The 26,811-nt window shown below is 41.9% G+C and overlaps 2 protein-coding genes across 4 annotated transcripts in view; one reads left to right on the top strand and one right to left on the bottom strand.

The window, feature by feature from the left end:
* inppl1a (inositol polyphosphate phosphatase-like 1a) overlaps positions 1–12,022 on the top strand; it is a 203,546-nt gene extending 191,524 nt beyond the window's left edge. For 2 of the 3 annotated variants that reach the window (XM_039745658.1, XM_039745657.1), the window contains 2 exons: positions 3,072–3,208; positions 10,483–12,022. In XM_039745658.1, the coding sequence (XP_039601592.1) occupies positions 3,072–3,208; positions 10,483–10,573 (228 nt within the window). In that variant the 3' untranslated portion in view covers positions 10,574–12,022. The remainder of the gene's footprint in view (positions 1–3,071; positions 3,209–10,482) is intronic. The other variant, XM_039745659.1, reaches the window with a different exon arrangement.
* Positions 12,023–17,540: 5,518 nt separating this feature from the next.
* Positions 17,541–23,615, bottom strand: phox2a (paired like homeobox 2A). Its single transcript, XM_039746498.1, has 3 exons — positions 23,142–23,615; positions 20,413–20,600; positions 17,541–18,456 (listed from the first exon to the last, which is right to left on the bottom strand). The coding sequence occupies exons 1-3, from the start codon at positions 23,362–23,364 to the stop codon at positions 17,974–17,976; spliced, it is 894 nt and encodes a 297-aa protein (XP_039602432.1). The 5' UTR covers positions 23,365–23,615; the 3' UTR covers positions 17,541–17,973.
* Between the last annotated feature and the right edge of the window lie 3,196 nt (positions 23,616–26,811).

Here is a 26,811-nt window from a genome sequence, read left to right as displayed (position 1 = left end):
TGTTAATTAAAATAATTAAAAGCCCATAAACTTCAGTATTTTGAAGACCAGTTGTGTGAATGGAAACCTGTTACAAGATTTCACAATGACATTTTTAACAAAACCTTGTCAGCCAGCAGAATCAGCAATAAAAGAGAATAAACGGAGTGTAAGTTATGAAAATTTCAAGTTCTGTTTTATTTATTTACAAGTTTTTGGCTAGAAATTGTAATCTGTCCGACTGACTCCCTGGTCCTGGGGTGCTCCGTGGCAAAATACAACGTTGCAACCTGAGCATATTTTGTTTAAAGCAAGTAAATGAAAATGAATGCACATAAGAATAAACAAAGGTGCTGTGATGTTCATACAGTACGCTTCTATATCTGTCCTTGGCCGTATTTAACCTGACATTTTCTGTAAATAGCTTGAATTTAGGGTGGTGGACCATGGCTATAAAGCGACATTTTTCAAATATATATCTTCATTTTAAATGCTCTACTGCTTTTTTCGACAGTCTAATTTTTCCATTCTCCCCTTTATGCCCATACGACAGAATGTAAATCGCTTACCCATCATTTTCCCCGGACGCTGTACTGCAGCTTTCATTCTTTCCTTCTGCTCCATTGCTAGCCAGCCAGCCAGCCTGCCCACCTGTGACATGTCGGCCCATCACCTGTGTGGCGGTATGTGCGTCTGCTCTGTCAGCAGTTCTGGCTGTATGTGCCTTTGGACTGAAGTAGAGGCCAGCCTCATCACAAATGAGCAGAACTGGGCATAGGGGCTTAAGGGCTAAGATGTAGAAGTCTACTGACTCCAATCTTTTTACTTTTCAATTGTTTGCTGTACATGTACATTTAAGCTTTACTGTATCTAGAGCTGGCTCTTAAAAGACATCTTTTCCAGCACTGCAGCCAATGAGACAGCAGTAATTTACGCTGCACTTGATTGACGTTTAGAGACCCGAATTCCGCATGACACCCTGCAGGTCTTGCAGATCCCAACTTATTATGTCACAGAGTGGGACACAATTTGGATATTTACAGTGCATCCGGAAAGTATTCACAGCACATCACTTTTTCCACATTTTATTATGTTATAGCCTTATTCCAAAATGGATTAAATTCATTTTTTTCCTCAGAATTCTACGCACATCACCCCATAATGACGTGAAGAGAGTTTACTTGAGGTTTTTGCAAATTTATTAAAAATAAAAAAAACTTAGACATCACATGTACATAAGTATTCACAGCCTTTTCTCAATAGTTTGTCGATGCACCTTTGGCAGCAATTACAGCCTCGAGTCTTTTTGAATATGATGCCACAAAGATTGGCACACCTATCCTTGGCCAGTTTTGCCCATTTCCTCTTTTCCATCAGGTTGGATGGGAAGCGTCGGTGCACAGTCATTTTAAGATCTCTCCAGAGATGTTCAATCAAATTCAAGTCTCAGCTCTGGCTGGGCCACTCAAGGACATTCACAGAGTTGTCCTGAAGCCACTCCTTTGATATCTTGGCTGTGTGCTTAGGGTTATTGTCCTGCTGAAAGATGAACCGTCGCCCCAGTCTGAGGTCAAGAGCGCTCTGGAGCAGGTTTTCAACCAGGATGTCTCTGTACGTTGCTGCAGTCATCTTTCCCTTTTTCCTGACTAGTCTCCCAGTTCCTGCCACTGAAAAACATCCCCACAGCATGATGCTGCCACCACCATGCTTCACTGTAGGGATGGTATTGGCCTTGAGATGAGCAGTGCCTGGTTTCCTCCAAACGTGACGCCTGGCATTCACACCAATGAGTTCAATCTTTGTCTCATCAGACCAGAGAATTTTGTTTCTCATGGTCTGAGAGTCCTTCAGGTGCCTTTTGGCAAACTCCAGGTGGGCTGCCATGTGCCTTTTACTAAAGAGTGGCTTCCGTCTGGCCACTCTACCATACAGGACTGATTGGTGGATTGCTGCAAAGATGGTTGTCCTTCTGGAAGGTTATCCTCTATCCACAGAGCTCTGACAGAGTGGCCATCAGGTTCTTGGTCACCTCCCTGACTAAGGCCCTTCTCCCCCGATCGCTCAGTTTAGATGACCGGCCAGCTCTAGGAAGAGTCCGGGTGGTTTTGAACTTCTTCCACTTACGGATGATGGAGGCCACTGTGCTCATTGGGACCTTCAAAGCAGCAGAAATTTTTCTGTAATCTTCCCCAGATTTGTGCCTCGAGACAATCCTGTCTCGGAGGTCTACAGACAATTCCTTTAACTTCATGCTTGGTTTGTGCTCTGACATGAACTGTCAACTGTGGGACCTTATATAGACAGGTGTGTGCCTTTCCAAATCATGTCCAATCAACTGAATTTACCACAGGTGGACTCCAATTAAGCTGCAGAAACATCTCAAGGATGATCGGGGAACCAGGATGCACCTGAGCTCAGTTTTGAGCTTCATGGCAAAGGCTGTGAATACTTATGTACATGTACTTTCTCAGTTTTTTTATTTTTAATAAATTTGCAAAAATCTCAAGTAAACCTTTTTCATGTTGTCATTATGGGGTGTTGTGTGTAGAATTCTGAGGAAAAAATGTAATTTAATCCATTTTGGAATAAGGCTGTAACATAACAAAATGTGGAGAAAGTGATGCGCTGTGAATACTTTCCGGATGCACTGTAAGCAGGTGGGATGAAATGTTTCCAAGTTATGCAGCCCTCTAAACTGAGAAGACTCAGAAAAATGATCTCCCACTTGGAGATCAGAATATTCAATAAATATTGATTTCTAATTATCACGCAGCCCTAGATGAATGCGTACTAACAAAATCTTCACCACAAAAGATTTGATTTGTTTTGACTCTGGAACATGCTTGAGCTCCAATAGGAATGAATGAACTAAAGCAGAATCAAGCTGTCTAAAGAGCTTTGCCTTTAATTAAGTAGAAAAACCCAGCAGCAATGACAGTACAGCCCACGTGTCACTCTTGTGTTGGTCTGAATGGCCTGCTCTTTCCAAACATTTTCAGAAAGTGCAGCTTAATTGGACACACAAGGAAGCTTGTGATCGTGACATGATGATGCCATAATGAAGCTGAGTAATTTGACTCTTGCCTTTGCAGCCATCTTGGCATGGAAGCAGCAGTAGCTCTAGCTTGTCTTTTGAGCTGAGCGTTGGGGATTGGCTTCGACGATTTGGCCTGGAGAGGTACGAAGAGGGATTGCTGCATAATGGATGGGATGACTTGGAATTTCTTAGGTGAGTGTTTAGTACTACGGCCATGTAATTTTTGGATGTTTTAATTTGAAAATGCAACATAGTGTGGACAAACTGGATTCTCTTGAATTGTTACCTTGTGTTAGAGGATGGCATCGTCATTAATGTACAATATACATTTATCCAAATGCAGTCATGTCATCTTCTTCTGTAATATCATCATAACTCTCCACATTTTTTTTTTTTTTTGGTACCTTTACAATACCATCAGAATGTACGACGGCGTATTTGAGCCATAGAGGGGAAAAAAAGGACATAATGAAAATGTCTATTTTGTGATTAAAGTAGAAACTTTGGCTTTAAACTCGAAATGTCCACTTTAACCTTGTAGTTTACTTTATCATTAAAGCAGACTGTCGTAAAGGTCATCTTAAAACCGACCTATTGTGTTCACCTTGCCGTGAGCTGATGCCCCATCCAGAGATTTTGTTTCTGTCTTGCACCGATGCTTCTAGAATCGGTGCATCCCCAAATTGATGAATGTAATCATTAAACATCCTTTTCAGAGATAATGTGGCAAGGTGTCCTCGGAATTTAATAGATATTTCGGGCATACACATCACATTGCGTGAAGTATAAACCTGGCCTTAGGCGATCTTGACTAGGACTTATTTTCGGAGTAGGTCTTATTTTCGGGGAAACACAGTAGTTAGTACTGTAGATTTCTCTGACCATTAAGTGACAGACACCCATGCAGCACTTTTCCTGACAGTATTTTCTGTTGTTATCCATGCTTGTTCATTTCGTTAACTAAACTGCATTTGAGTGCCAGTTAGTGCTGGGTGGTATACCGGTTCATACCAAAAACCGTTTTTTATTTTTGTTATGATATGGATTTTTCTTATACCGCAACACCAGTTTAAATTGCCTAAACGACGTTCGGAACATGGCGCAGGGGGAAACTGTTCAAGTGGGTACCCTTTTTCACTGCTACACTGCTAATCACAGAGGTGTTGCCTGGGGTTTTTTTTTTTCACTGCTACACCACTAAATAGGTAGTGCTGGTATAGGTATTGCACGGTGAAAATGGACAGAGAACATTCCTGAAACTGAAGCTGTAGCTGACGCTAAAGTTGAACATGATGACACAGAAGAACTTTTGCTGAAAAAAAGGAGTCATGTCCGTTGCCTGGAGATACTTTGGTTATAAAAGGTCAGATGTGGACCATTATGTTCAAATGTGTAAATACTGTTTCTATACTACTGGATAATACTGCAAGCCAAGTTGTACTTGTTTTATTTGTTTTCAATACAGTGTAATGTACCTGGGTACTGTGTAATAGTGTGACAACATGTTGACTTTATTCTCGACATTTCCACTTTAATCTCGATGCTTATGACAAGATTAAAGTCGACAAGTTGAATTTATTCTTGTAATTTGTCATTAATGTAGAACACCATAAACTAAACTTCATCGTAAAAAGAATATTTAATTTACTAGATTTTCTCAAACCCCGTTATAAGTTATATAGCACATTAAATGCTCGGTGTTAAGTGTTCCCCAAGCCATGCTAAATCGGTACGTGCTTCTTAAACTGACTTCCTCTTATACTAAGGAAGCACTGGCAGCGATCGCCCCACAGAATACATTCAGTTCATGATATTCCTGCTCTCTGAACATTTAGAATGCTAAGATAAATACTTGATATAATTTTCCTGATGAAATGCATTAAAGCATGTTTTAATCACGTGGGGGCACGGCGGCGTGGAGGTAGCACTGCTGCCTCTCAGCAAGGGTGTCTCAGGTGTTCCCTGCCTTGAATTTGCATGTTTTTCTGGTGGGTTTACTCTGAGTGCTTCAGTTTTCTTTCAAATTATGCTATATTAACCCTGCTAGTGTATGTTTTGCTCGTATTCACCCTGTGATGTGCTGGCGCCACGTTCAGGATTTCCTCCTGCCTTGCACACAATGCTTGCTGGAATGGGCACAACCTTGAATGGATGGCATAATTAAACATGTATAACAAAGATATTTTTAAAGTTCTGAACACTCCGTGGGCTAAATTTATAACTAGTTTTAAATTCACAAAGAGGTTTATCGTGTGGTGATTGGTTATGTGGAGAAAGATAAAGGAAGGATAGGAACTGGGGTTTTAGTACGTCAGACAGACAGCATGTATGCAATAAAGAAAGATATTTTGCTAAGTTTAAATGTCTCTTTGGATGGTTGAAAATATGTTGTCAAAATTATAGTTTAAGTTTTTCAAAATTTGTTCAATAAAAATGTTCTGTATTTTGACTGCATCTGTCATGCAATGTATTCCTTCTCTTCATTGGTGCCACCCCCTTGAAAAATATCACTTTATGGGGTGATGCAAACCTGTATTAATACTTGTTTGCACATTAAAATATTTTTTGTGTACAATGCTCATGACAATGGAATAGGTTATTCTTAGCCAGTCTACTACAGTAATTGCAGTGGAAAGTATGGTTAAGATACACTCATGCATGGGAAAAAAATACCGTTGAATACCTTGAAACTGGGATCATTTAGAAAAATACTATGATATAGAATTTTGGTCTTAAAAAGCACTTCACTAAAGTACTAAACACCGCTGTTTGTGAAGGTGCCTATGTTGATTCTACTCAATGAAGACAATGGTTATCAGCGTTCATTTTGTCTGTGGGTTTGTCATTTTGAAACACAGCCGCAGTCATTTCAATTCCAAAAAAAGAGTGTTCTTACCACCCTAGGAGATTTTTCAATTGGTGAATTTATATATATTTTTACTTTTGTGATTTCCAAAAAAAAGCAGGCAAATAAATTTTTCTTCACTTTTATGAATTTAGAAAGTGGGGTTTTAGGATCTATACTAATAAAAGGCAAAGCCCTCACTGACTGACTGACTCACTCACTCACTGACTCACTCACTGACTCATCACTAATTCTCCAAGTTCCCGTGTGGGTAGAAGGCTGAAATTTGGCAGGCTCATTCCTTACAGCTTACTTACAAAAGTTGGGCAGATTTCATTTCGAAATTCTACGCGTAATGGTCATAACTGGAAGGTATTTTTCTTCATTTACTGTAATGGAGTTGAGCTCGAAAGCCGTGGGGGCGGAGTTTCGTGTGACATCATTACACCTTCCACGTAATCACGTGAACTGACTGTCAACGCAGTGCGTAGAAAACCAGGAAGACCTCCAAAAAGCGCTGAAGAAAACATGCATTATATAATTGAGAAGGCAGCAAAACAATAAGAAGCGAGCAAGTGACATATACTACCATATTCATGAGTGCTGCTACTTCGGAAAGAAAGCAAGGTGTAAACCTAAACTTTAAATTAAGTTCATAGACAGGCTGCCACTGGCGTTTCTCATGCCCACAGGTAATGCGGGATACAAGTTTAATGAGAGGACGCAGGATATAAACGAGAGTTTTGATCACTTTGTAACTAAGTTAAAATTGCAGGTGAAGGGGTGTGCTTATGCAAATTCCGAGATACTGTGTTTGTGGGGATTGACAGTTAAGGCGGGTGGGGGAGTCATGTCATCATCTCCCCTCCCATTTACCTCATTTCGCTCTGAGCTGAGCTCCGCGGCTAACGCTGTCTTCCGAAGCAACTTCGTCAGACTGCCACCAAATACTCACAGAAAAATCCACAAGTTAATACACACGCTGCCTCTAGAGTTTCTCCACACTGAATCCTCCAGGCACTACTTATAAAAGGTTACATTGACATCCGTGTTATGTTATTTTTAAAATCTTTCCTTTTCTTAGCACAAGCACAGCTGAGAAGCTCCGATGCTCCATAACACTTTAAAAAATAATGCATTTAATCACACTTTGCATTACAAGCAAAGGGGAACTTTTGTCAATGCATGATTTCCTGGTACACCGATTACATTGATCAGCGCATCTCGATTCATTTTACCCTCGCACCACCTTGGTTTGAGAAGAAGTATGAAAAATATGAGGTTAACACAGAAAACAGATCACCAATTCAAGCTTTATGAATAATCGATTACACCATCAATAATTGTTTTGGTAAAGCCATCCTCCTTCCATTTTATAATTTTTCCGCCACTAGCCATGATTAAATGAACGGTAAAAAGTAAGAGCGAAGCGAGGGTGACTTATTTAGGCAGGCATATATATGACAGCAACACTCATGACAATGTCGATCATGTTACGTTATTATTAAAATGTTTCCTTTTCTTTTTCATTACTTCTTTAACACACTACTTCTCCGCTGCGAGGCGCGGGTATTTTGCTATATATGAATGACCTCCAAAGAGCGCTGAGACTTTTGATCATGTGAATGAGTCTGCAAAAAATGGGGTCTCCTGCCCAGCGAAAGTCGAGCAGCCGGCACACGCACATAGCTGTGCCGGCCTTTGAGACGCTGACTGCGCTTCTGCCTTAAGTCAAAGTGAGCACTTTTAATTTTTTCATCCTCCCCTGCTATAGCCCAGACAAGTGCAAACACGGGACCCCTTTTCTACACCGGCAAACTAATATTAAGGCGATTTGCACTTTCTTTTGCACGGATACGATTATGAGGCTGTCAGCTCGCATTATGAAGACGCGCACACGAGTGGAGGACTGACAGTGCCATCACAGCTGATTAATGGCAGGGACGTCTCACCAGTCTACACAAGACCCACCGCGACTGTCCCCAAAAGGCGATCATAACGTCAGCGAACACATCTCTCTATACTATATAAAAGAAAAAGGCAACTTTCCTTTCTTTACACCTTTTTTCCTTTTATCCCAAACCAAAGCCTTTCTCTCTTAACACTGCAGAGGACACAAAACTAATTTTCTTTAATTGCTGGTAATGCCGGTAAGGCACATTACCAGAGGCAGAAATTTGAACGCTCACATAGAAAATGTAATTTATATACCACAGCCGTCGTGTAGCGCCTTTCAAAAGGGATCTACTACCAAGAGATGATCCATATACATTTTAGCTGCTGTTAGTTACTTACCTGTTGTGTTACACAGTCTTTAAAATGTAGTTTACCCAACCACTCCAGTAGTGCTCAATGTACCTGTACTTCTTAAAACGTTAATGTTTTACTGTTTAATAACTTATAGACTATATTTTATTATTTTTCCCTTGCATTCAGTGACCAAAGCTATCCAATCCAAGCTGTGAGAAAACAGTAAAAAGGAGGCGTGTCAGACGTCGTGGTACATTTTCTGATGCAGCTAGACGAAAACAACTTTGTGACGCTGCCGCCAAATACATAAAACAATTAGTTTGACAATCATGTTACATTATTTTTAAAATGTTTCCTTTTCTTTTTCATAACTTCTTTAACACACGACATCACTGCGAAGCGCAGGTATTTTGCTATATATATATATATCACAGCGACACTTATAACACTGACAAAACAATTACATTGACAATCATGTTACGTTATTTTCAAAATGTTTCCTTTTGTTTCACTTTCCTTCTTTAACACACTACTTCTCCGCTGCCAAGCGCGGGTATTTTTTGCTATAGATATATATATATATATATATATAGATATATATATATAGATATATATAGATATATAGATATATATATAGATATGAGAACAACACTCATATCAATGACAAAACAATTACATTAACAATCATGTTACGTTATTATAAAAATTTTTCCTTTTCTTTTTCATACCTTCTTTAACACTACTTCTCCGCTGCGAAGCGCGGGTATTCTGCTAGTAAGAAAATAAAAGAAAAATTACAACAAAGAATTAAAAAATGAGTTTTTAAATGTAATCGAGGATGATTTATTTTGAGGAGCAGAATTGAAACCCTCCTTTCCCTGTCAGTTTAATAGCACCAGGAACCAGAATTGAAGTTGACAATTTCCATTACTGTGGACAATGAAGATTTTGCTTCCTGAACAATTTGTGGTTTATTTTATGGATTTTCATTTGCTGATTACAAACACCACCTTTACATTACTTCATCATGTGCTGTTTTATCACAATGGCCTATTTTTGCTTAATTTCCACACATATTGTTCATATAATAACTACAGCTGAACCCTCTGTGGTGATCTAAGCCTAGTGGCCCTGCGACTGGGAATGCAGATCATTTATATCAAGTGCTGTTGTCTCGTTGTGAACGGGAGAGCTGATTGTTTTAAAAAGAGCAGGCCATATAAAACTTGAACTGATGAAGAACTTTGTGAAAGTGATGAACAAGGAAGGTGAATGAGATGAGATGAGACAGATGTTTCCACCAATAACTGGTGCCACGATTAAAGAAGACACTTTCGTTCACCCACAAATCTGACATACTGTCAATGACAAGTGGTTCAAAGGTCTGCTAGTCAGGCCGCAGGAAATGACAGGGAACTCTTTCAGGGATGTTGTTGAGAATCTTCTTGACAATTCCAAAGCTCTAGCTAGTTGACACCAAGCTTCAAGCACCCAAAACCTTGAAGTGCCAAATGTCATTTTGTGCATTTGCACTTAGACTGGCTAATGCGGTGCACTCAGTGCTGAACACAGTGAAATGTATCATCAGGGCATTGCAATGACAGAAAAGCGATAACTGGGAAGTGGAATCCATCAGTGCTGAGCGACTATAGATGGACAGGGAAGCGAGAAGTATCAAATGCTGAATGCAAATGAAAATCGGCAGTAAACATTTTTAGCTCAGTTGAACTGATGCTGTATGTCAGCATCATTTAGTGATTAAACACATTAAATTTAATAAAACTTAATGTTATGTTTCTCTTAATTCATATGTTGTACAGTCAAGCTGTTTGTCATATTGACCATAAAAGCTTTTCAGGCAGCAGCACGTTTGAAAAAAAATGTGTTGTCCAGTGTTCCTAGTCCTAAAGGAGCTGTACTTGGATGTTGATCACATATGGCATTTGTATCCTTGACCCACCCAGAAGATGCGCAGGAGATGACTGCAGCATCGGCAGTTCCTTTTTGATTCTTCTTTGTCTTGGCTCCTGTTTCTTCCAGCTTCTTTATTTTCCTGTATGTGGCATGCCATCATAGATGGAAGTTTTCAAATTGCTTTGGAAGGTTTGACAATGGTCTTGTCATCTCCATAAGTAGACGGCGTAAAGCCAATCCATGATGACGGCCTTGTTGGAGTGCTGCAAGGCCGGCTTGAGTCAAAAGTTTGAGTCAAAAAATTGACCGGGCACTGCTGTGTATTCCATCACGTCTAACTGATTCCTTATGGAAACCAAACTTGAAGTGAGGGCATCTTCATCTCTTGTGTGCGCTTGATTTTGATTGCTCTTCAGGTTTCACTTGACTTAACCAGGCTGTTGTTTCCTTTCTCCAGTGACATCACAGAAGAGGATCTGGAAGAGGCCGGAGTCCTTGACCCCACTCACAAGAAAATGATTTTGGAGAACCTCAAATTGCAGAAATAGCCGAGCTTGTCTTCTCCAGACTTGTGGTTTGGCAGCTGTTGGACTTCCATGTACTGTTCCTCATATGCTTCAAAGGTTGCACTGTAGCTTTGAAAGCTTAACTTCAGGAGGCGTTTTATGTCTTTCAGGTTTTAATTTCAGTAGTGTTCAAAACCAGTATAGCTGGCCTTGTTGCTGAGTGAGTTTGTAAATATAAGTTTGAAAATTAACCCAGTTATTTACATTCCCTTCTGCTGACCTATGTATTTAATGTCAAAGTAATTCTTCCCAGGATGTTCTTTTTAACTGTTCATCTTACAGCACTTCAGTCTTGTGTGGGTGCCACCACATGACAGACAAGGATACCTTGAGCTCTCTGTGCCGTGCGTGTTTTGCACCAGGGTGAAAAGGATTAATATTTAATCGCTCGTTAATCCTGACGTTTTTGTTGCTTTTACTGCCATCTTTCATTGTGGTCCTTCCTCACTGGCAAGGCTTTGTTTTATTGAAGCACTTGTGTCCTACTGCAATATGCAGTCACCATGCATTTCATTTCTAAAACATCTGACCTAATTTATTGATATTTGTTTTAACTATTATTTTACTTTGTACTGTTCTGATGTTTAATTTTGATGCTGTAATCCAGTGACCTCTCTTGCTTAAACCTCTCCTTGGCGCGGTCACACAGCCTATTAGTACTTAGCATGCTATTTATATTTGTGTCCAGCAGAGGGCAGCAAAGTGCCTTTGAATAGTGAACTCGTGTAAAGATGGCACCTGTGTGTCCTCGCCATGGAGAGCTAGAGAGAGTTAGTCAGCTTTACATGCTGCCATATTTAATATTGGTAGATTTGTTAAAAAATCCTTAAAGTGCCTTTGTGCTGAATGTGTGTTCTCTATGACCGTATGTGGATGTTCACTAATATTTATATCGGAAGATTCTTTTGTGCCACTAGTTTGTCCTTTATTCAGATGATGGTGTGATTTCTGAAGTACTTTATTGATTACTATTTTTATTATTGTAATATTCCATGAAAATGTTATGATGCGCATGTGTCTTTACTGTGCTCTCAGTATATGTATTTTTGAGTAACATTCTAGTGATCTGACATATGTATAATGTGCAAATGCATCTGCTCTCCATAGCATAGTGTTGTTCTACTACATGTGACGCCATGCTATCTGTCTGTACGTGGGCGCTGCTTGTGACTTGGCAGGCCTGCCAGTGAGCTGCTGTTTGACCAGAGGTCTTGTATGTGTTACGTTCAGGTCTGGAAATTTCATGCACAGGAACTGGAAATAAAATCGTGGAGACTGTTGAGTGGACATCGGGCAATGTCAGTGTAGGTCACGTGATGACTCACGTTAAGGTTATTTTCTTTTGCCTTTGTGTAATTTAATTGAGTAATCCAAAGTCTAAATTTGTAATTAAACTTTTTCATCTTATTAAAAAAACAACAACAACAACCACCTTTTCAATTGCTGAGCCTTCTTGCACTGAAGTGGATTTTCTGCACACCTATTCATAAACTCAAAAAATGTGTCCAGGAAAAAGAAAAGCAAAAGCCACGTGACATGAATTTATCGGCACCTTCTTAAGTTTTGGTTGCTAGTCGTCAGGAAATAAAGGGAAAAAACAAGTTGGTGAGTTTTATATTGGGAATACCTACCAGCACTTAGGCAGCATTCAGTTTCTCCTCAGTTTCATACATTTTAAGACGCCATTAAAATTAATCAAATAGTCACTTTTATTAATCTCAATAAAGAGAAGCAAAACAGCATTATTTGTTTCCCAGTTCTTTGCCCCCTGACAAAGCTGCCCATCATTATTGAGGCCACCGCTTCAGCACTTGGCAGCAGCAGAACACCTGGCATGGCTGAGTGGGCAGTTTTGAGCGCCTGTATGACGGTGTGTAGGGGGAGCCTGGGGGGTCTGCTCAGACCGTTCTTGTCACATTGGTGTTCAGATCAGTTTCTTGGCTCATCGCTATGTACTGCTGAGGTGCAGACTAATTTAGACACAAGCTGGAGTGTCACGTTCTTAGTCACAATATGGGAGGAAGTCCAAAGTGATGGAGTGTGATGTCTACAACGCTAACCCAAAGGAGCAAAGCCCCTAACAGACCCCCTGGCAGGCCACGACTGTGCAGGAGTGGATTGTGAGGGCTCCGGCAGCAGAGACGTCTGAAAAAGTCAAAGCATGACGTTAGAAGGGTAAGTTTGGTATTTTTCAAGGCAAAGTTATTGATGTATTATTAATTAAGAGTGTGTTATACAGTGAAGCGTGTTCTGTTTCTTTAATGAGTTTTAAAAATGTCTGTTCCAGGAGCTTCCAATACTTAGTGGAACCCCATGTCCATATGTGATAGAAAAGCCTGTAAAACGTAACAATTATGTTCATTTCTCAAGCCAAATATGTCATTGAGTATCAATCCACATCTGGAAATTAGACACATATTATAAATCAGTTTATCTGTGTTGTTTTGAGAGGATAAAAAGCAAAAAGTAAACCATATTGTTGAGAGATTCAAACATTTTAAAAGGAGGCCTGCTGTGAGCCTCGTGTCTTTGCCCACTTCCATGCTCGTCTCACTCTTTTCTCTCTCTACTCTGCAGACCGCCAGGCCATAATAAAAGAAGTAGCCACACTCATGATTGTGATGGTGAGGCTCTGGCCTGCTGTGACACACGTTTGCTTCAGTGAGAGAATACGGAGCTCACTGACCAGACAGACATTAAGGTGTACATCATTGCTTAAACTGGATAAATCTGTAATGGCATGTCCGTGTGTACTGCCACCCCCAAGTACTGCATACATCTACACACACAACCATTCATCTTCCGGGGTGCCTGGAGCCTGTCCCAGCATGCAACAGACCCAAGGCGCCAGCCCAACGCAGTGCAGACACACACAGACAAACAAGCACTAGGGCGCCTTAGCAGTGCCAGTTCACTTAAGTTTAGTCTAGCTGAAGTTTCGTAAGTTCAGCACAGATGTTTCCGCATTGGCACAGTGGGCTGTCACTCCCACTTCATGGCGCCAGCGTCTGTATTTGCAGTTGCCTTCCTTCCGTTATCTCAGGGATGTCTGAAACGCTGCAGGCACATTTTCTTACATTGAAACTGTTGACGTTTCAAAGTGGACGCCATATTTGTTACGTTTTTAAGGCTTTTTTGTCACGTGGATGCTCTATTGTAAGCTGCTAGAACAGAGTATAAGGTTTATAAAATACAAATCAGAGCACAACTTTATGTGGCACATTGCTATGTTTTGTGATTGTGAACTTCACTTTGAAAAATATCGACCTTATACTTAAAATTGTTGTAGGATTTTTTTAATATGATGATAAAAATAAATGAATGGCCCACTGTGTGCTGCTGTTCTTAATCATGGCACAGTCCCTTCTTTAATTATTGATTTTAGAAATGGGTGTTTGGCCATTGTGATTTATAGCCCACTGTAATGGGCACGAGCAGTCAGCTCTTGAACCCTCGTCTACTTGGTGGGTTGCTTCATCTGCACTGACCTTATCACTCATTATATGGTGGCCCGTTTCCTTTTCTGCTAGCTGAGTGTTAGCCTCAGGTGTACCCTCCAAGTCTGTAGTGAGGGGACTTGAATCCACCTTGTTTGATGCTCAGCCATCCTCTGGGGTAATTTCTACCAGTGTTTCTCAATTCATTTGCTTTTGCTGTTGTAGAAGTCTTATTATTAGGCTACTACCACCTGGTGGCCAGGAGGTCAAATGTCTTCAAGCATTATTATTATTATTCTGTCTAGAACAGGGGTGGGCAATGTCGCTCCTGGAGGGCCACAGTGGCTGCAGGTTTTTGTTGTAACCCAGTTTGTTAATGAGGTCAGTTATTGCTGGTGAAGCACTTATTGCTCAAGTGACATTTTTCTGCTTCATTTAGGTGTCTCGCTTGTTAAGGTTCCCCATCCTTAATTGCTTATTTCAGTCTTAAAATGGCTACATTCACACTGTGGCTCCTTATTAGCCCTAAGACACAAATGACAAAGGAGCCAGCAGTTCTCTGTCCAACTGGTTTCCATTTACACCTCTGTGGATTCAAGTGCGTCATCAGCAATAATGGACTTCTCAATAAGAAACTCAATTGGAGTGAAAACCTGCAGCCACTGCAACCCTCCAGGACTGACATTGCCCACCCCTGGCCTGGAGGAACATTACATGTTTCATCCCACATGGCAGTGATGCCCACAATACAGGCCGGGCACTTCCACTGGAACCCCCTGTAAGCCCCTCACGACACACAGGTGTACTGTATGTGAATTTTGCTTTGTGCTGCAGACCCACTCATGACCCCCATGTCCTCCTGGCCAGTTCTTAACTGCCTAGCTTGGTCATTGTGAGCGCCTCTTCAGATCAGACTGGACTATGTTTTGCTTGTTCACAAGGCTGGATTTCTCCTCCTTTAGTCCTTTTCTTGCAGATGGTTGGTCAGTTTTAGGACTGATGCACTTTTGTTTTGTTTTTTTAATATGTAACCAGTACTTTTATTTACTTTCATTCTCTTAGCTAACAAACAACACAAATGGAGATGAAACAAGATATTTATTCAAGGCGAGTCCAAATGAATAATCTATTGAAGTCATTCCTGTCACCTCCTTAAACAAAACTTACATATACAGTATTCCTCTTTTTGAAGTTTTCACAGTCGCCACCAGTCAGCTGCGCTGATGCATTTAGAAATCCACAAAATGCTGAAGGGAGAAGGCTGGTGCTAAGCCACCTGCTGCCAGTGCCAGCCCACCACAAAAATGACAACAGGTGACCCAACGGCCCCGATCGGTAATCCATAAAGCACAGAGAGAGGTGACAGCCCTGGGGATGTGCCGCTGAAGTGAGTTATAAAACTGGAACTGACCCTCAACCTCCATGACATATAGATGACTACATAATGACAAATATTTGTGGCATGTCCCACTGGTGCGGAAACATCAATCTTGTGGCCTCAGTACCCCATTTGGTATGCCAGTTCAGTGCAGCAGACTTCAAGTGCCTGCCGAAGCAAGAAGTTTTCTATAAAATAAGATAATGTGTGGAAAGACGCAGCTTTGGAAGATCTACTGAGTGAGACCACTGACCCGGCCTCAAACATGCACACTTGGCCATGTTAAGTGCCCTGCAGAGGACTTTGAGATGTGGACTTCTGCTTCCAAAGCTGACCGGGATGGTTGTGTTAGGTGGGCATTTTGTACTCCGGATACTAAAACAAGACAGACTGCCTGGCCTGAGAGGCCACTGGCTATCCTCGAGCATAAGCCAATTAGAGCTCTTCATAGCAGCCAGCCAGCCAAAGAGATTTACTGTAAGCAGTGTAATGGCCTGGGGACCAAGGCTGGAGTTCACTCAGTGATGAGGGAGCTGTCACTCATGCATGCACTTTGAAGTTGTCCCTGTGGCACTGACCCGAGCAGCGACAGGACAAATTTGAGAGCCAGACTGGCCGGGTTTGTTGCTGTTATCATGGACTTCCCTCAGAATCGTGGAGATGATTATTATGAAAGTGAGAGTGAGGCTCCTGTTCATGCCCTTTTATAATGCGGGATGGCCACCATTCAGGACTTGACAAGATTTGGGTGCAAGACATCATAAACATGAAGGAAGACAAAGGACCCAAGAGGAAAATACTGGTGACCAGCAAGATCAGGTAGAAAAGTGAGCAAATATGACCGCAATTTAAGCAAGAAAATGTTGCCACAGTCACAAACTCGTCTCCACGCGCCATGCCAAGGGTGGGTCAAGCGTCAGAGAAAGCCATGGAGTTTTCTGTAGTTTGGCAGTAGTTACTCTTCACTTCCAGACTGGCAGAAGGTTGGAAAGGTTGCCAGAAAAAAAATATGAAAGCAAACCAAAGATCAGAACATTTGGGTTTTGGATAAACTGCACTGACACTGATATTGGAACCAAATGTTCTGGTCAAGTAAGACCACCAGCAGGAAGGGCCGAGTAAAGGACCTCACTTTGTCCCCACTGTAGACTATGGAACTGGAATGTCACTGGAGTAGTTTGAGAAAAAGACACGTCATCAATCGTACCAACGACAACGTTTTACCAACAGACACAGCTGACCTTGGACTGTGGGCAGATCTTCAGCGAGACGGCGACCCTCAGGACACCTCCACTTCTACAAAGAATGGTCTAACTAACTTTCTGGAACTTGCACGAGCTTGAATGCAGTGACCACAAGTCGGCAGACTCCTGTGTCAAGAACTGGTCCAGGATTAAATGACAAGAAGGCACACATTTAATGGTCGCGGTCTTTAATATTTTATTATAACAGATATCATCACACATTAGAAAAAATATACAGTGTTTGAGCAAATACATTTCTTACATCTGGGTAGAATATAAAGTCTTCCATCCTGGGATTTCTGCAGTTTCGTTCCTCGCCACTGCTTAGTTAAGCTGACCATTCAGGTCAGACGTGTATCAGTCCTGTTGGTGCTTTTCAAATATTTTGGCCATACTTTTTGATCAAATCAATTTTGTTTATTCTCTGAGAAAACTTCACAATAATAAAAAAAAAAGTTTAGCAGAAGAATGTGGCGCCACAGAACAGCCCCCCATGGCGCACGACTGTTGTGACGGGAGGAGAGCACAACTGCTTACCGCAGCCAATGACTTGAATCTGCAATATGGAGGCCGCTGCCAGATGCCTTGGCGTCAGTGGTGGACCCCCAAGGGACGAGTGAAGGTGGAAGCCCAGCAGCAAATCCACCTACGATGCATCTGAGTGGTCTCCTCTTTGGAATGTTTTGTTATTACTCAAAGGAATGCTATTTGACCTAATCTGTATATCATATTTACAAATAATAAATTACAATATTTTAATACTAACTTTAAAAAAAGCAATGTAAATAAATGTCAAAGAATTTAATAAATTACTTTTTCTCACTTTGTGACTTTTTTTTTTTGTTTGCAATTTTTTTTTTGGTCACATAATAATTTCCATGATAAATGACACCAAGCGGAGCACCCTGCCCCAGTGCCCCTAACAAAGTCATGGTGTGCTGCCCTTTACAGTACTTTGGAAATGGAAACTCTCTCCTGACTGACTCCACGCTCCCAGGGCGCTTGCTGGTTTCAAAGGACCTCCTGCTTGCGCCCGCCACCCCCCTTTGTTTCAAACTCGACTCGCATCGCTCAAGTAAACCGGTGTGAGTTCATGTGCTTCAGTCTTCCAAAGCAGCCTGGTGGGCTTGTGCGTGGGGATCTGCCTCACCCACTCTGTTAAATGGGAATCTGAACAAAGAAAAAACGCTTCACATCGAATCCCGTTTACATCTTAAAATATGAATACTGTCATGGCAATAATGTGAGGCTGACAGCGCAAGGCTTTCCTCCTTGTCAGTTCGGTGACCTCCTCCTGCTCTTCATCTGCAGGTGTGTCCCCGTCTAAAACAAATTAGTCTTCAGGGAGTTTGGCTTCCGGTGAAATGTGGAGAGGACCCCAGCGAAGGGCCCAGCCATACTGTCTGCAGGCTGCCATGCCTTCAGGAGCTCTGATCCGGGCACAGTGCTGGCGTTCACACCACTGCCAGGGGTGCCTATGCTAGGCCAGGCGGGGGCCTTGAGGGCCTGAGACAGTCCCGAGGTCGCAGTCCCATAGGCGCCTCCTGCAGCAGGTACAGACACTGGACTGGGGCTCAGGCTGCTCCCAGGGCTGCCTATGTTTCCTGAACCGGGGAGGGAAGCCGTGCTGTCGGGTGTCGGGCTGCAGGTGGACTCCTTTGACTCGTCATCCTCTGAGGAGGACCTAGCATCACCCTTTTTGGAGTTGGAGTTTGTGTTGCTGCCACTGCTTCCATTGCTACTGCCTTTAGAGTTGGCCGCTCGCTCCTGCTTACGAAACTTGGCACGTCTGTTTTGGAACCACACCTAGGAAAAAAACGTTATGAAGATGAGCCAGAGATCTTCATTGTGGTGAGCGAGCAAATGTTTTTTGAAATGAAAGAAAAGGAAAGGATGCAATAAACAAATATGGGAGGAGGGACAGAAGTGTGTCTTTGTGGTTGAGACTGCAGTGGTGCTGGCTCAGCCCTAAGCACCGCAGAAGGAGAACGTGGGAGATCGAAGCAAACAAGTAACGGCTGTGGAAGAGGAGCAGGGTTATAGTGTAGCTGCTTGGGGTTTGTTTCATCCAACAGACACACAGTTTTACAAAGCAGAGATTTGGTTAATCCAAATGAAAATGTGCAGACTTCAATCTGAGTAGGACAAAAAAACATGAAGCATCACAACCTCATAAACTGGACTCGTCTTCAGTACTAAAAAATATTGGAAGGAGACGAGACGTGATTTTCTCACAGAGACACTTATGTCCCCCGAGATGAGTCTTTGCGCCAAGAGATTTAACCACACCCGGGGCCGGAAATAAAAGACAAAGAGTAGATGACAAAGTAGAACGTCACATGCAGAGCAGGTTAAAGATAATGGAAATACGAAAATTCAAATCTCTCAAAAAATGGGTAGTAAACACCACATTAGCACAAACAAACGGAAATTATTGCTTGGTGAAATAAGGGAACGGCGAAAAGAGATCAAATATATTGTTTGGATTTAAACTCGGAGACTTGTAGATAGTCTAATTCATGTTGCCATCAGGAAAAAAAAAAAAAAGTAGTGTTTCTTCCCAATGAAGAGGTGTATCCGCGAGAATTAAAAGTTTTGTTTGGTGAAACTGAAATCCCGCGAGACAAGAGCTTATGCAAAGAGATTTGGAAAAGTCCTGCCCACATAACCACGCACACGGTTCAATCATTTCTCATTTGTGTGAATGCTATCGTCAGACACATTTCTTGTAGAGAGTAAGAAATGATATTCACTCACGGGAAGTTATACGATGCAATTCCAAACACGGAATCAAAATTCAACGCGATATTGATGAAACGGTAAAAGCGAATATATGGACATAGGTGATATAAGTATGTAGATATTGTTCAGATTTAAACTTTAAGTCGGAGACTTTTAGATCGTTAAATTCATGTTGCATCAGGGAAAAGTAATGTTTCTTCCCAATGAAGAGGCCTGTCCGTGAGAATTAAAAGATTTGTTGTTTGGTGAAAGCAAAATTCTCATACGCGAGCGACCGAGATGCAAATTTGCAGGCACAAAGTGCAGGCGGGTGGGGGTTGGCAAGCGAAGCGAGCAGGGGTGAAGCCCCCTAGTCGTAAAAGAAAAAAAAAAAAGAGTTTGAGTTGTGGATGGCAAGGTGGCACTGTGGGTATTCCTGTGTTTGCAGGTCACGCCATTCTGTGCGCCATTCACATGTTCTCCCAGTGTCTGTAGGGAGGCTCCACTTACACATCCCCAGGACATGCACTTGGGTTGACCTGGTAAATCAGTGTACCTATTTGTGTGAGGGGGTGCTGCACCCAGTGCCACGCTAGGGATCTGCACTGGCAATCGGAAGGTTGCTGATTCGAATCCCATAAATGTAAAAAGGGGCTCTTCTCTGTTGTAGTGAGAAAAGCGCTATATAAATGCAAAGAATTTTTATTTATAAGAATTATTACTCAGGACTACATCAAACAAATCCATAATGGGGTGACTGGATCTTTTTTGGTGTCATAAGACACTTTAATGAATGGGAGTGGACTGGAGACCCGAGTGATCTTACTGTCATCATAATTGAGTGCGATATGTGGGATGATTGCCTCACAAGAGCTACATCTCAGGTTATGGGTGAGGTGCCAATGACTTACGCGAAGCGCGCATTCAGAAGGATCCCCCTGACCTTGAATTGGAATTTGGGGTTGTAACAACGCATGGATAAACAAACTTGTGGCAATATATTGTAGCTGTATGGATACTGTGGTCAAAGCAGTGTCTCACCTGCACTCGTGCTTCGGTGAGGTCGATCTTGAGCGCCAGCTCCTCCCGAGTGTAAATGTCCGGGTAGTGCGTCTCGGCAAACACTCGCTCGAGCTCCTTCAGCTGAGAGCTGGTGAAGGTGGTGCGAATCCGCCGCTGTTTCCTCTTCTCATTGAGTCCAGAGGGGTCAGAAAAGAACTTGTAAGGAACTGAAAGGGAAGAAAAGACAAAGTTGAAAGGATTCAGCTGTCAAAAACGGTCAGTTAGAAATAGAGTGAGCCGTCCATACTGCAGTGCCGTCCTGCCTTATATTTATAGGGCACTCATTTGGGGACCACTGACATATAGCCTCCTTGTTTAGCTTGGACATAACCAACCCTGTGGGCACCCTGGCCTAAAATCACCCACTTTACATCAGGAAATCAGTCAAGTGTTTGGTCTCTCTATGGCCTCAAAGTGTGTGGGTTATTATTGTGATGCCATTAGGTCTTAAAAGTAGCCAACCTCATCTTTTAAGTAACCCAGGACTTTTGTTTTTTAAATTTTTATAACACTTTAAGTGTGCCCCTCTTGAGCACTGGGTTAAAATGACAGGCAGAGAAGTGGGAAAACCCAAGCCTTAGCACAAGTGACCCGTCAGAAGGATTATCATGTCAAAGCCCACTGGGCTGTTTTAATTGTCAGCTGCAAGAGAGAAGTAGACTGGCTGAAAGAACACAGAAATATGGAAGTGGTGCAACTTTTAATCTGACCCTAATAAAATTAACTGTACTTATATAAATACAAAACATTCATTTGAAACTCACAGAACTCTGCTCAGTAAAATGTTTCACATAATCAACATGCAGTCTACCAGTAAGGGTGACCTAACATACCCTGAAAACAAAAAACTCATTTGACACTTCACTGTTGGTTAACTGAACTCCTCTAGTATAAGCAACTGGTCCGATCCCACCGCTGAATCCAAATACACTGAAAACTACAGTGAGCTCACTGCAGTCTCAGTCGGGGTTGCTGCTCCACCACTCACTGCCTGTAGTTCAGGTTATTCATTTGCAGATATCCCAGTTTCTTTGCACGTCTGGATCTTAAAGCCACTGCACCCGCAACACTGGCTCTGTAGTATTGGTGTGCCATCAGCTTTGGTTCGGCACCTGCTCGATTCAACCCTTTGCTCCTGAAACTGACTCGATAGACTTGCGTAGCCAACATTAAAACTAAACAAATGCAGAAAACGGAAGGGCATGCAGCGGACTTCCACCAGTAGCTCAAACGTCCATCTGACGAACAAGGAGGCTTGTTTTTTTTTTTTTCCAAGAATGTTAAATTAGGAGTTAATGTATTTTCAAGTGTATGTTATGGATATACACTCGTCACTACAGCTTGGGCATTCATTCAGCCATGTCACCCGTGTTCTAACCTTGCGGTAGTTGAGTACGGGGGCGCAGATAGCCAGAGACCACGCATGCGCGGAAAACAAACAGTAGCTGGGTAATTACCTTAAAACTTTAATTGCGTTTTTATTAAGTGTCCAACACCTCTTCGTTTATTTACTACACTTTATTCGTTGCTTCCGTAATAATCTTGTTCTTGTGTCCTGCGATGGACTGGCATCACACCCACTCAAATGAGCCATCATCTGCCTTCTGCGAACTCGCGGGCTCCTCGAACCAATTGAGCGGCACTGCTCTTCTCTTTTAACGGCGGATCTGTCCTCCAGGCAAAATTCGATACTCTTTAAGATTATTCCAGTTTTCTTCATAATAAGGAGAAATAATCATAGTTCAAAACCGACCGTTCCGCCGCCCGATTATTCGAAAGGCTTTAACTCTCAAATGAAAATTAATAATAATAATACATTTTTATTTACATAGCCTCTTGAGTGAAATTCGACTTCCGTTATTCACACAGCCAACTGCTCTCAGTAATAGTGGCTTGGACAACGTTGCGTGTGGTTCAGATCTGTGTCGGCATGTGTAAATTTAAACAATTTAAACACTATTAATTTGTCAAAAAATCTCTTCATAAATATGTGGTTTATATTTCGTTTTGGATAGCAAGCCTCTGCAAAGAAAAACATAAATCGTAGTAGTAGCCTTTTTAATAATAACATCTAAAACACCCACACAGTAATTTTGGAGTAAATTCGTTTTGACTATGAAAGGGCAGGTAATATTATTCATTGTATATTTTTGTTTCTTTCATTTTTGGTGTCAGGTTCCTTCTTTGCGGTTTGAGACCCGTGCTCTTCCTTTGCCCCGTTTCGCCGTCACTTCTTTTGCGCTTTACCTTCAGTTGATTGCTTATCTCTCAAATCGTATATTTTCAGTTTCGTAACTTTTTGATCGGAATATCTAAAAGTGAAATATAGAAGATGAAAGCGGATGTCGACTGAACAGCAAGCCATAAAGTATCAAGAGAGGAGCGCTCCGAATTACGAATATAGGCTTATTTAGATGTCAGCGTTATATTTTTTTCTTTATTTCAACTTTTTTCGTTGTCGGACGCCAGTTCAAATATCAAATGTCGCATATCCTTATAACGAAAAAGCGAATAAATTAAAGATGAGCACAATAAACGACGTTCCTTGTGGTTGTTTGCACACACGTATACACGTAGCGGCTCTCCGGCTCAGTGTGCAGTGCCAGTTCTGAGATATTTATTATTAATGCATTTCAATCGGAAACATTGACACTCGGATGCGCTTTCCCCTCACCTGTGCGTGCCTACCCGCTCTGTGGTGGTCTTACCTGTGGAGTATGGAGTGGGCTGGTGGTCCCTGAGGGCGCCAAGTGTGCAACTTGCTGTGCTCAGAGGTGGGCATCCTGGGTTGGCACCAAAGCTGCTCCGGATTGGATTATACTGGAAAGTGTTCGCTTGACTGCACGAGCTGAAATCCGCGTAGGCCGACGCTTCCATCGCTGCCATGCAGGAGTCGTAGGTGTTCAGGTAAGAGTAATCCATCTTGTACATGAGAGCCAACACTTGAGCCTTTCGCTGTTCTCTTGTCCTTGCGCTGCTTTCGGACCCCTGACTTGACTTCCTAGACTTTGACTGTTTCAAAGCAAACGATGAAAACACGGACGAGATGTAGTTGAAATGGCTGTCTGAGCCGACTGCGGGGGCAGGTGCGGGTCCTTCTCACACAACCTGTGCTCCTCTTGGCTTCACGAAGTGTCTCTTGCCTGGCTGCGCAGTGTGCTCGTCACTGCTGCTCCCGCCCGCACACACGCACTCCTCCCTCTCTCCTCTCTCCTCTCTCTCTCGCCCCGACGCTCTGTGCTGCCGCTTGCGCTCCTTCCACCTTTACTGAGTGCAATGGTCCTCGCGGACTTCGAGGGCTGTTTATAATAAACTTGGAAGTCGTGGAGACAATCGCGAGGCGGTGGTCTCTTTGCATGACAATATCTCCTCAGTCTATTGGGGGGCACTGCCAGAGGACCCCTCCCTCCAGTCCTTATGCATCACTAAGTCTGATTAACCCTTTCGTATTGGCCTTCCTCTGGTTGGACTCTTGTAAGCAAATCACTTCGCAATCTGATTTGCTTCAAGCGCGCAGCTGACAAAAATCTATCAAAATCAGTCCATCTGTATCTATGTGTTAGAGCTTTTTATCAATCGATATTATATTTACCGTTCATATGTATCTCTCTGTTCCCGTCTATACGGCCTGTCTGTGTCTGTCACAGTGCCTTATTAATTCATACAGGGTCTTTCACGTGTTATTTGGGGTATGTATTACTCGTATAGTGCTTTTCAAAATTAAACGCAATGGAATCGCACGCACATTTCCGTTATCTTCCTCGCCCGCCTCCTTTTGGACGCCTTGTTTCGTTACGGTTTTACATTAAGGGGCTCGATCGTGTCAGACACGTCATCTATAGCAAAACGCGGGGTCGGGCGGACATGGAATTATTCGCAATTTGTCTTCATAACACAATAAAAAATAACAGTTGACTCCGTTTTTTTTTTTAACTCTACAGTCTGCGCTAACGAAGTTAAATGCTTGTGGCGATAAGAATGTTAACTTTATCTGAGAAATGAACTGGGGAATTGTAGCATATTTGCCACTGCCTATAGATTGCCAGTTAACAGGACTTAATAACATTTTACTTTCCAAAATTAAGTGACTGACACTCTTATTGCATTCTGGTGCCACAGTGAAATGATTTTTTTTTTCGCAAAATGATGATTCTTAACGTCGCACGGGCTCGCACTGTTGCATTATTTTATTATCAAAGTAACATCACTAATGTCTGAATTTTAATAAGGTTTGCTTCCTTATCTCGACCTTATAACTGTTTTGTTTATTGTATTATTTTGATAATTCTTTTGACATACTTTATCAGAGTGATTTTTATACCAACACCAGCATCGTTAACATAAAGCATATAGTACTAGGGTGTTGTGCCGTGTTAGCCATTATGAATGTAGAGAAAAGTCAAGCAAAATGACACCTTTTATTGGCCAACTAAAAAGATTACAATATGCAAGCTTTCGAGACAACGCAGGCCCCAATCTTGCCTGAAAAAGAGGGCTGAGTTGCCTCGAAAGCTTGCATATTGTAATCTTTTTAGTTAGCCAATAAAAGGTGTCATTTTGCTTGACTTTTCTCTATAAAGCATATATAAATAGATAGACTGGTCACTTCACACCATTATAAGGGCTAATTGCAACATGCTGTTTTGAAGCGTGTTTGCAGTTCTTATCATTTTATAAAAATCTGGTGTTTTCCTGGTATGTAGAATTCAGTTGTTATTACGCCGGGCTTATAAAATAGTATATATTTTTTCTTTTCTTATGGTACTTGATTAGGGTAATAACGAGGGTTGCCTCAAATTAGCGCTCGGACTGTCCGCGACTCTGAAAAAGAAGTGCGTTCACAAACAAACAAACACATAAACACCAAATCTTTATCTGTCAATGTTAACTAAAAACGCTAGGAATACAAGAGCTTCATATATACCGTAATTCACCCGAAGCCTTTTAGATTCCCGTTATTCTGTCCTTTCTTCCAACTATAACTGCTCGTTTTGTCCGATAATATAACACAATTTCTAGATTTAGATTTTACATTTATTTTTGTACCTCAGAATGGTTACTCCGCTAAACAGTTTAGGGGAGTCCAGTTCACCATTAGCAGTTTGACCTCTTCTTTTAGTAATTTCAAACTTGATTTGAGAAGGCATTGCATATTCGATAATTCTATACAAATATAGATTGATTGCACGATACAATAGATGGATTGATATGAAAGGCGATATATAATAGCTAGATGTGAACGGCTTGACATACCAGGAAAACGTGAAAGGTGGTGTAAAATAAATGTGTGTGAAAGTCCTATTATACGCAATGGCGCTATAAAACAGATACTGTATATAGAAGGCACTATAGAATATATATGTCAATGACACAATGTATAATAAAGAAATGTCAATGACACTAAATAACAAATAGCTAGATATGAAAAGCGCTATATAATGGCTAGATGTGAAATGTACTTTATCATCATATTATTATGTCGGTGTGGTGTGTCAGCTCGATTACATTTTAAAGTGCTACTACTCTAAATGGATACAGACCTATCAAGTATGAATTTTGCGAGTCAACGGCACCCAAGGCCGATTTCAAACTCCTACAGTCACACCCCGAACTTTAACATTCACGCCAGTGCATTTGTTTTCCCTCCTTGCTGAGTATAACGAGTCTCTGCTCCTTTCAATTGCATCCCCGCTCGTGCGCCATTTAATTCAATTATCGGCCTCGGACTGCGCTCGTATGTTCATCGCATCAGGTTGCACACGGCTGGCTGGCTGGCTGGCTGGCTGGCTGCCTTACTGAGGCCCCCTGTCCCCTGCCCCTCTCCACATTTCGGCTGCGACTGGACGGGTACCAGTCGCATATCCTCAGGGCTGGGGAAGTGTAACCAGGTTAGACACGGGCTGCTTCCAATGCCGCTGCCACGGTTCATTTGGATAATTCGAGAGCAAATAGCAGGCAGACGTCTCGGACCCCCTACTCCGTCACATCCATCATTGAAGGAAACGCAGCTTGCACAAGGCGGCCTGCACACACACACACGTGCACAACTGTACACCACACACACACACACACACACACATTCGCGTAGGGTGTACAACGCTTCCAGAAATCCTTCCAAATTATTTAAACAACTATTTTTAACAAATACTCTCAATAAAGCCGACAGTTTCTCTTGCTATTTAACTCGTCCTCTTCTTTGCCACTCACTACCAAGGGATTAAAATGATCCGAGCTAAACTAATAAGCTGTGTTTTATTTACCATTACGAGTTTCGGGGAAGTAGGCCGGTGTTCAGGAGTCGGAATGAGTTTAGCTTCTTACAAATCTGAGGTTGACGTGACTTCAAAACTATATTTGTCTGATGAAAATGTCTTGGTT

Source organism: Polypterus senegalus, chromosome 2 (assembly GCF_016835505.1).
Source record: "Polypterus senegalus isolate Bchr_013 chromosome 2, ASM1683550v1, whole genome shotgun sequence".
Classification (NCBI taxonomy): domain Eukaryota; kingdom Metazoa; phylum Chordata; class Cladistia; order Polypteriformes; family Polypteridae; genus Polypterus; species Polypterus senegalus.
This window is presented reverse-complemented; position numbering and strand designations above follow the sequence as displayed.

What these genes read in the sequence shown, in the direction of transcription:
- phox2a (XM_039746498.1), bottom strand. Translation starts at nt 23,364, where the DNA reads ATGTACAAGATGGATTACTCTTACCTGAACACCTACGACTCCTGCATG. An exon ending in GCCCACTCCATACTCCACAG is followed by an intron (nt 20,601 to 23,141) that starts GTAAGACCACCA and finishes CTTCCCTTTCAG; the next exon opens with TTCCTTACAAGTTCTTTTCT. An exon ending in TCACCGAAGCACGAGTGCAG is followed by an intron (nt 18,457 to 20,412) that starts GTGAGACACTGC and finishes TTTTTTTCCTAG; the next exon opens with GTGTGGTTCCAAAACAGACG.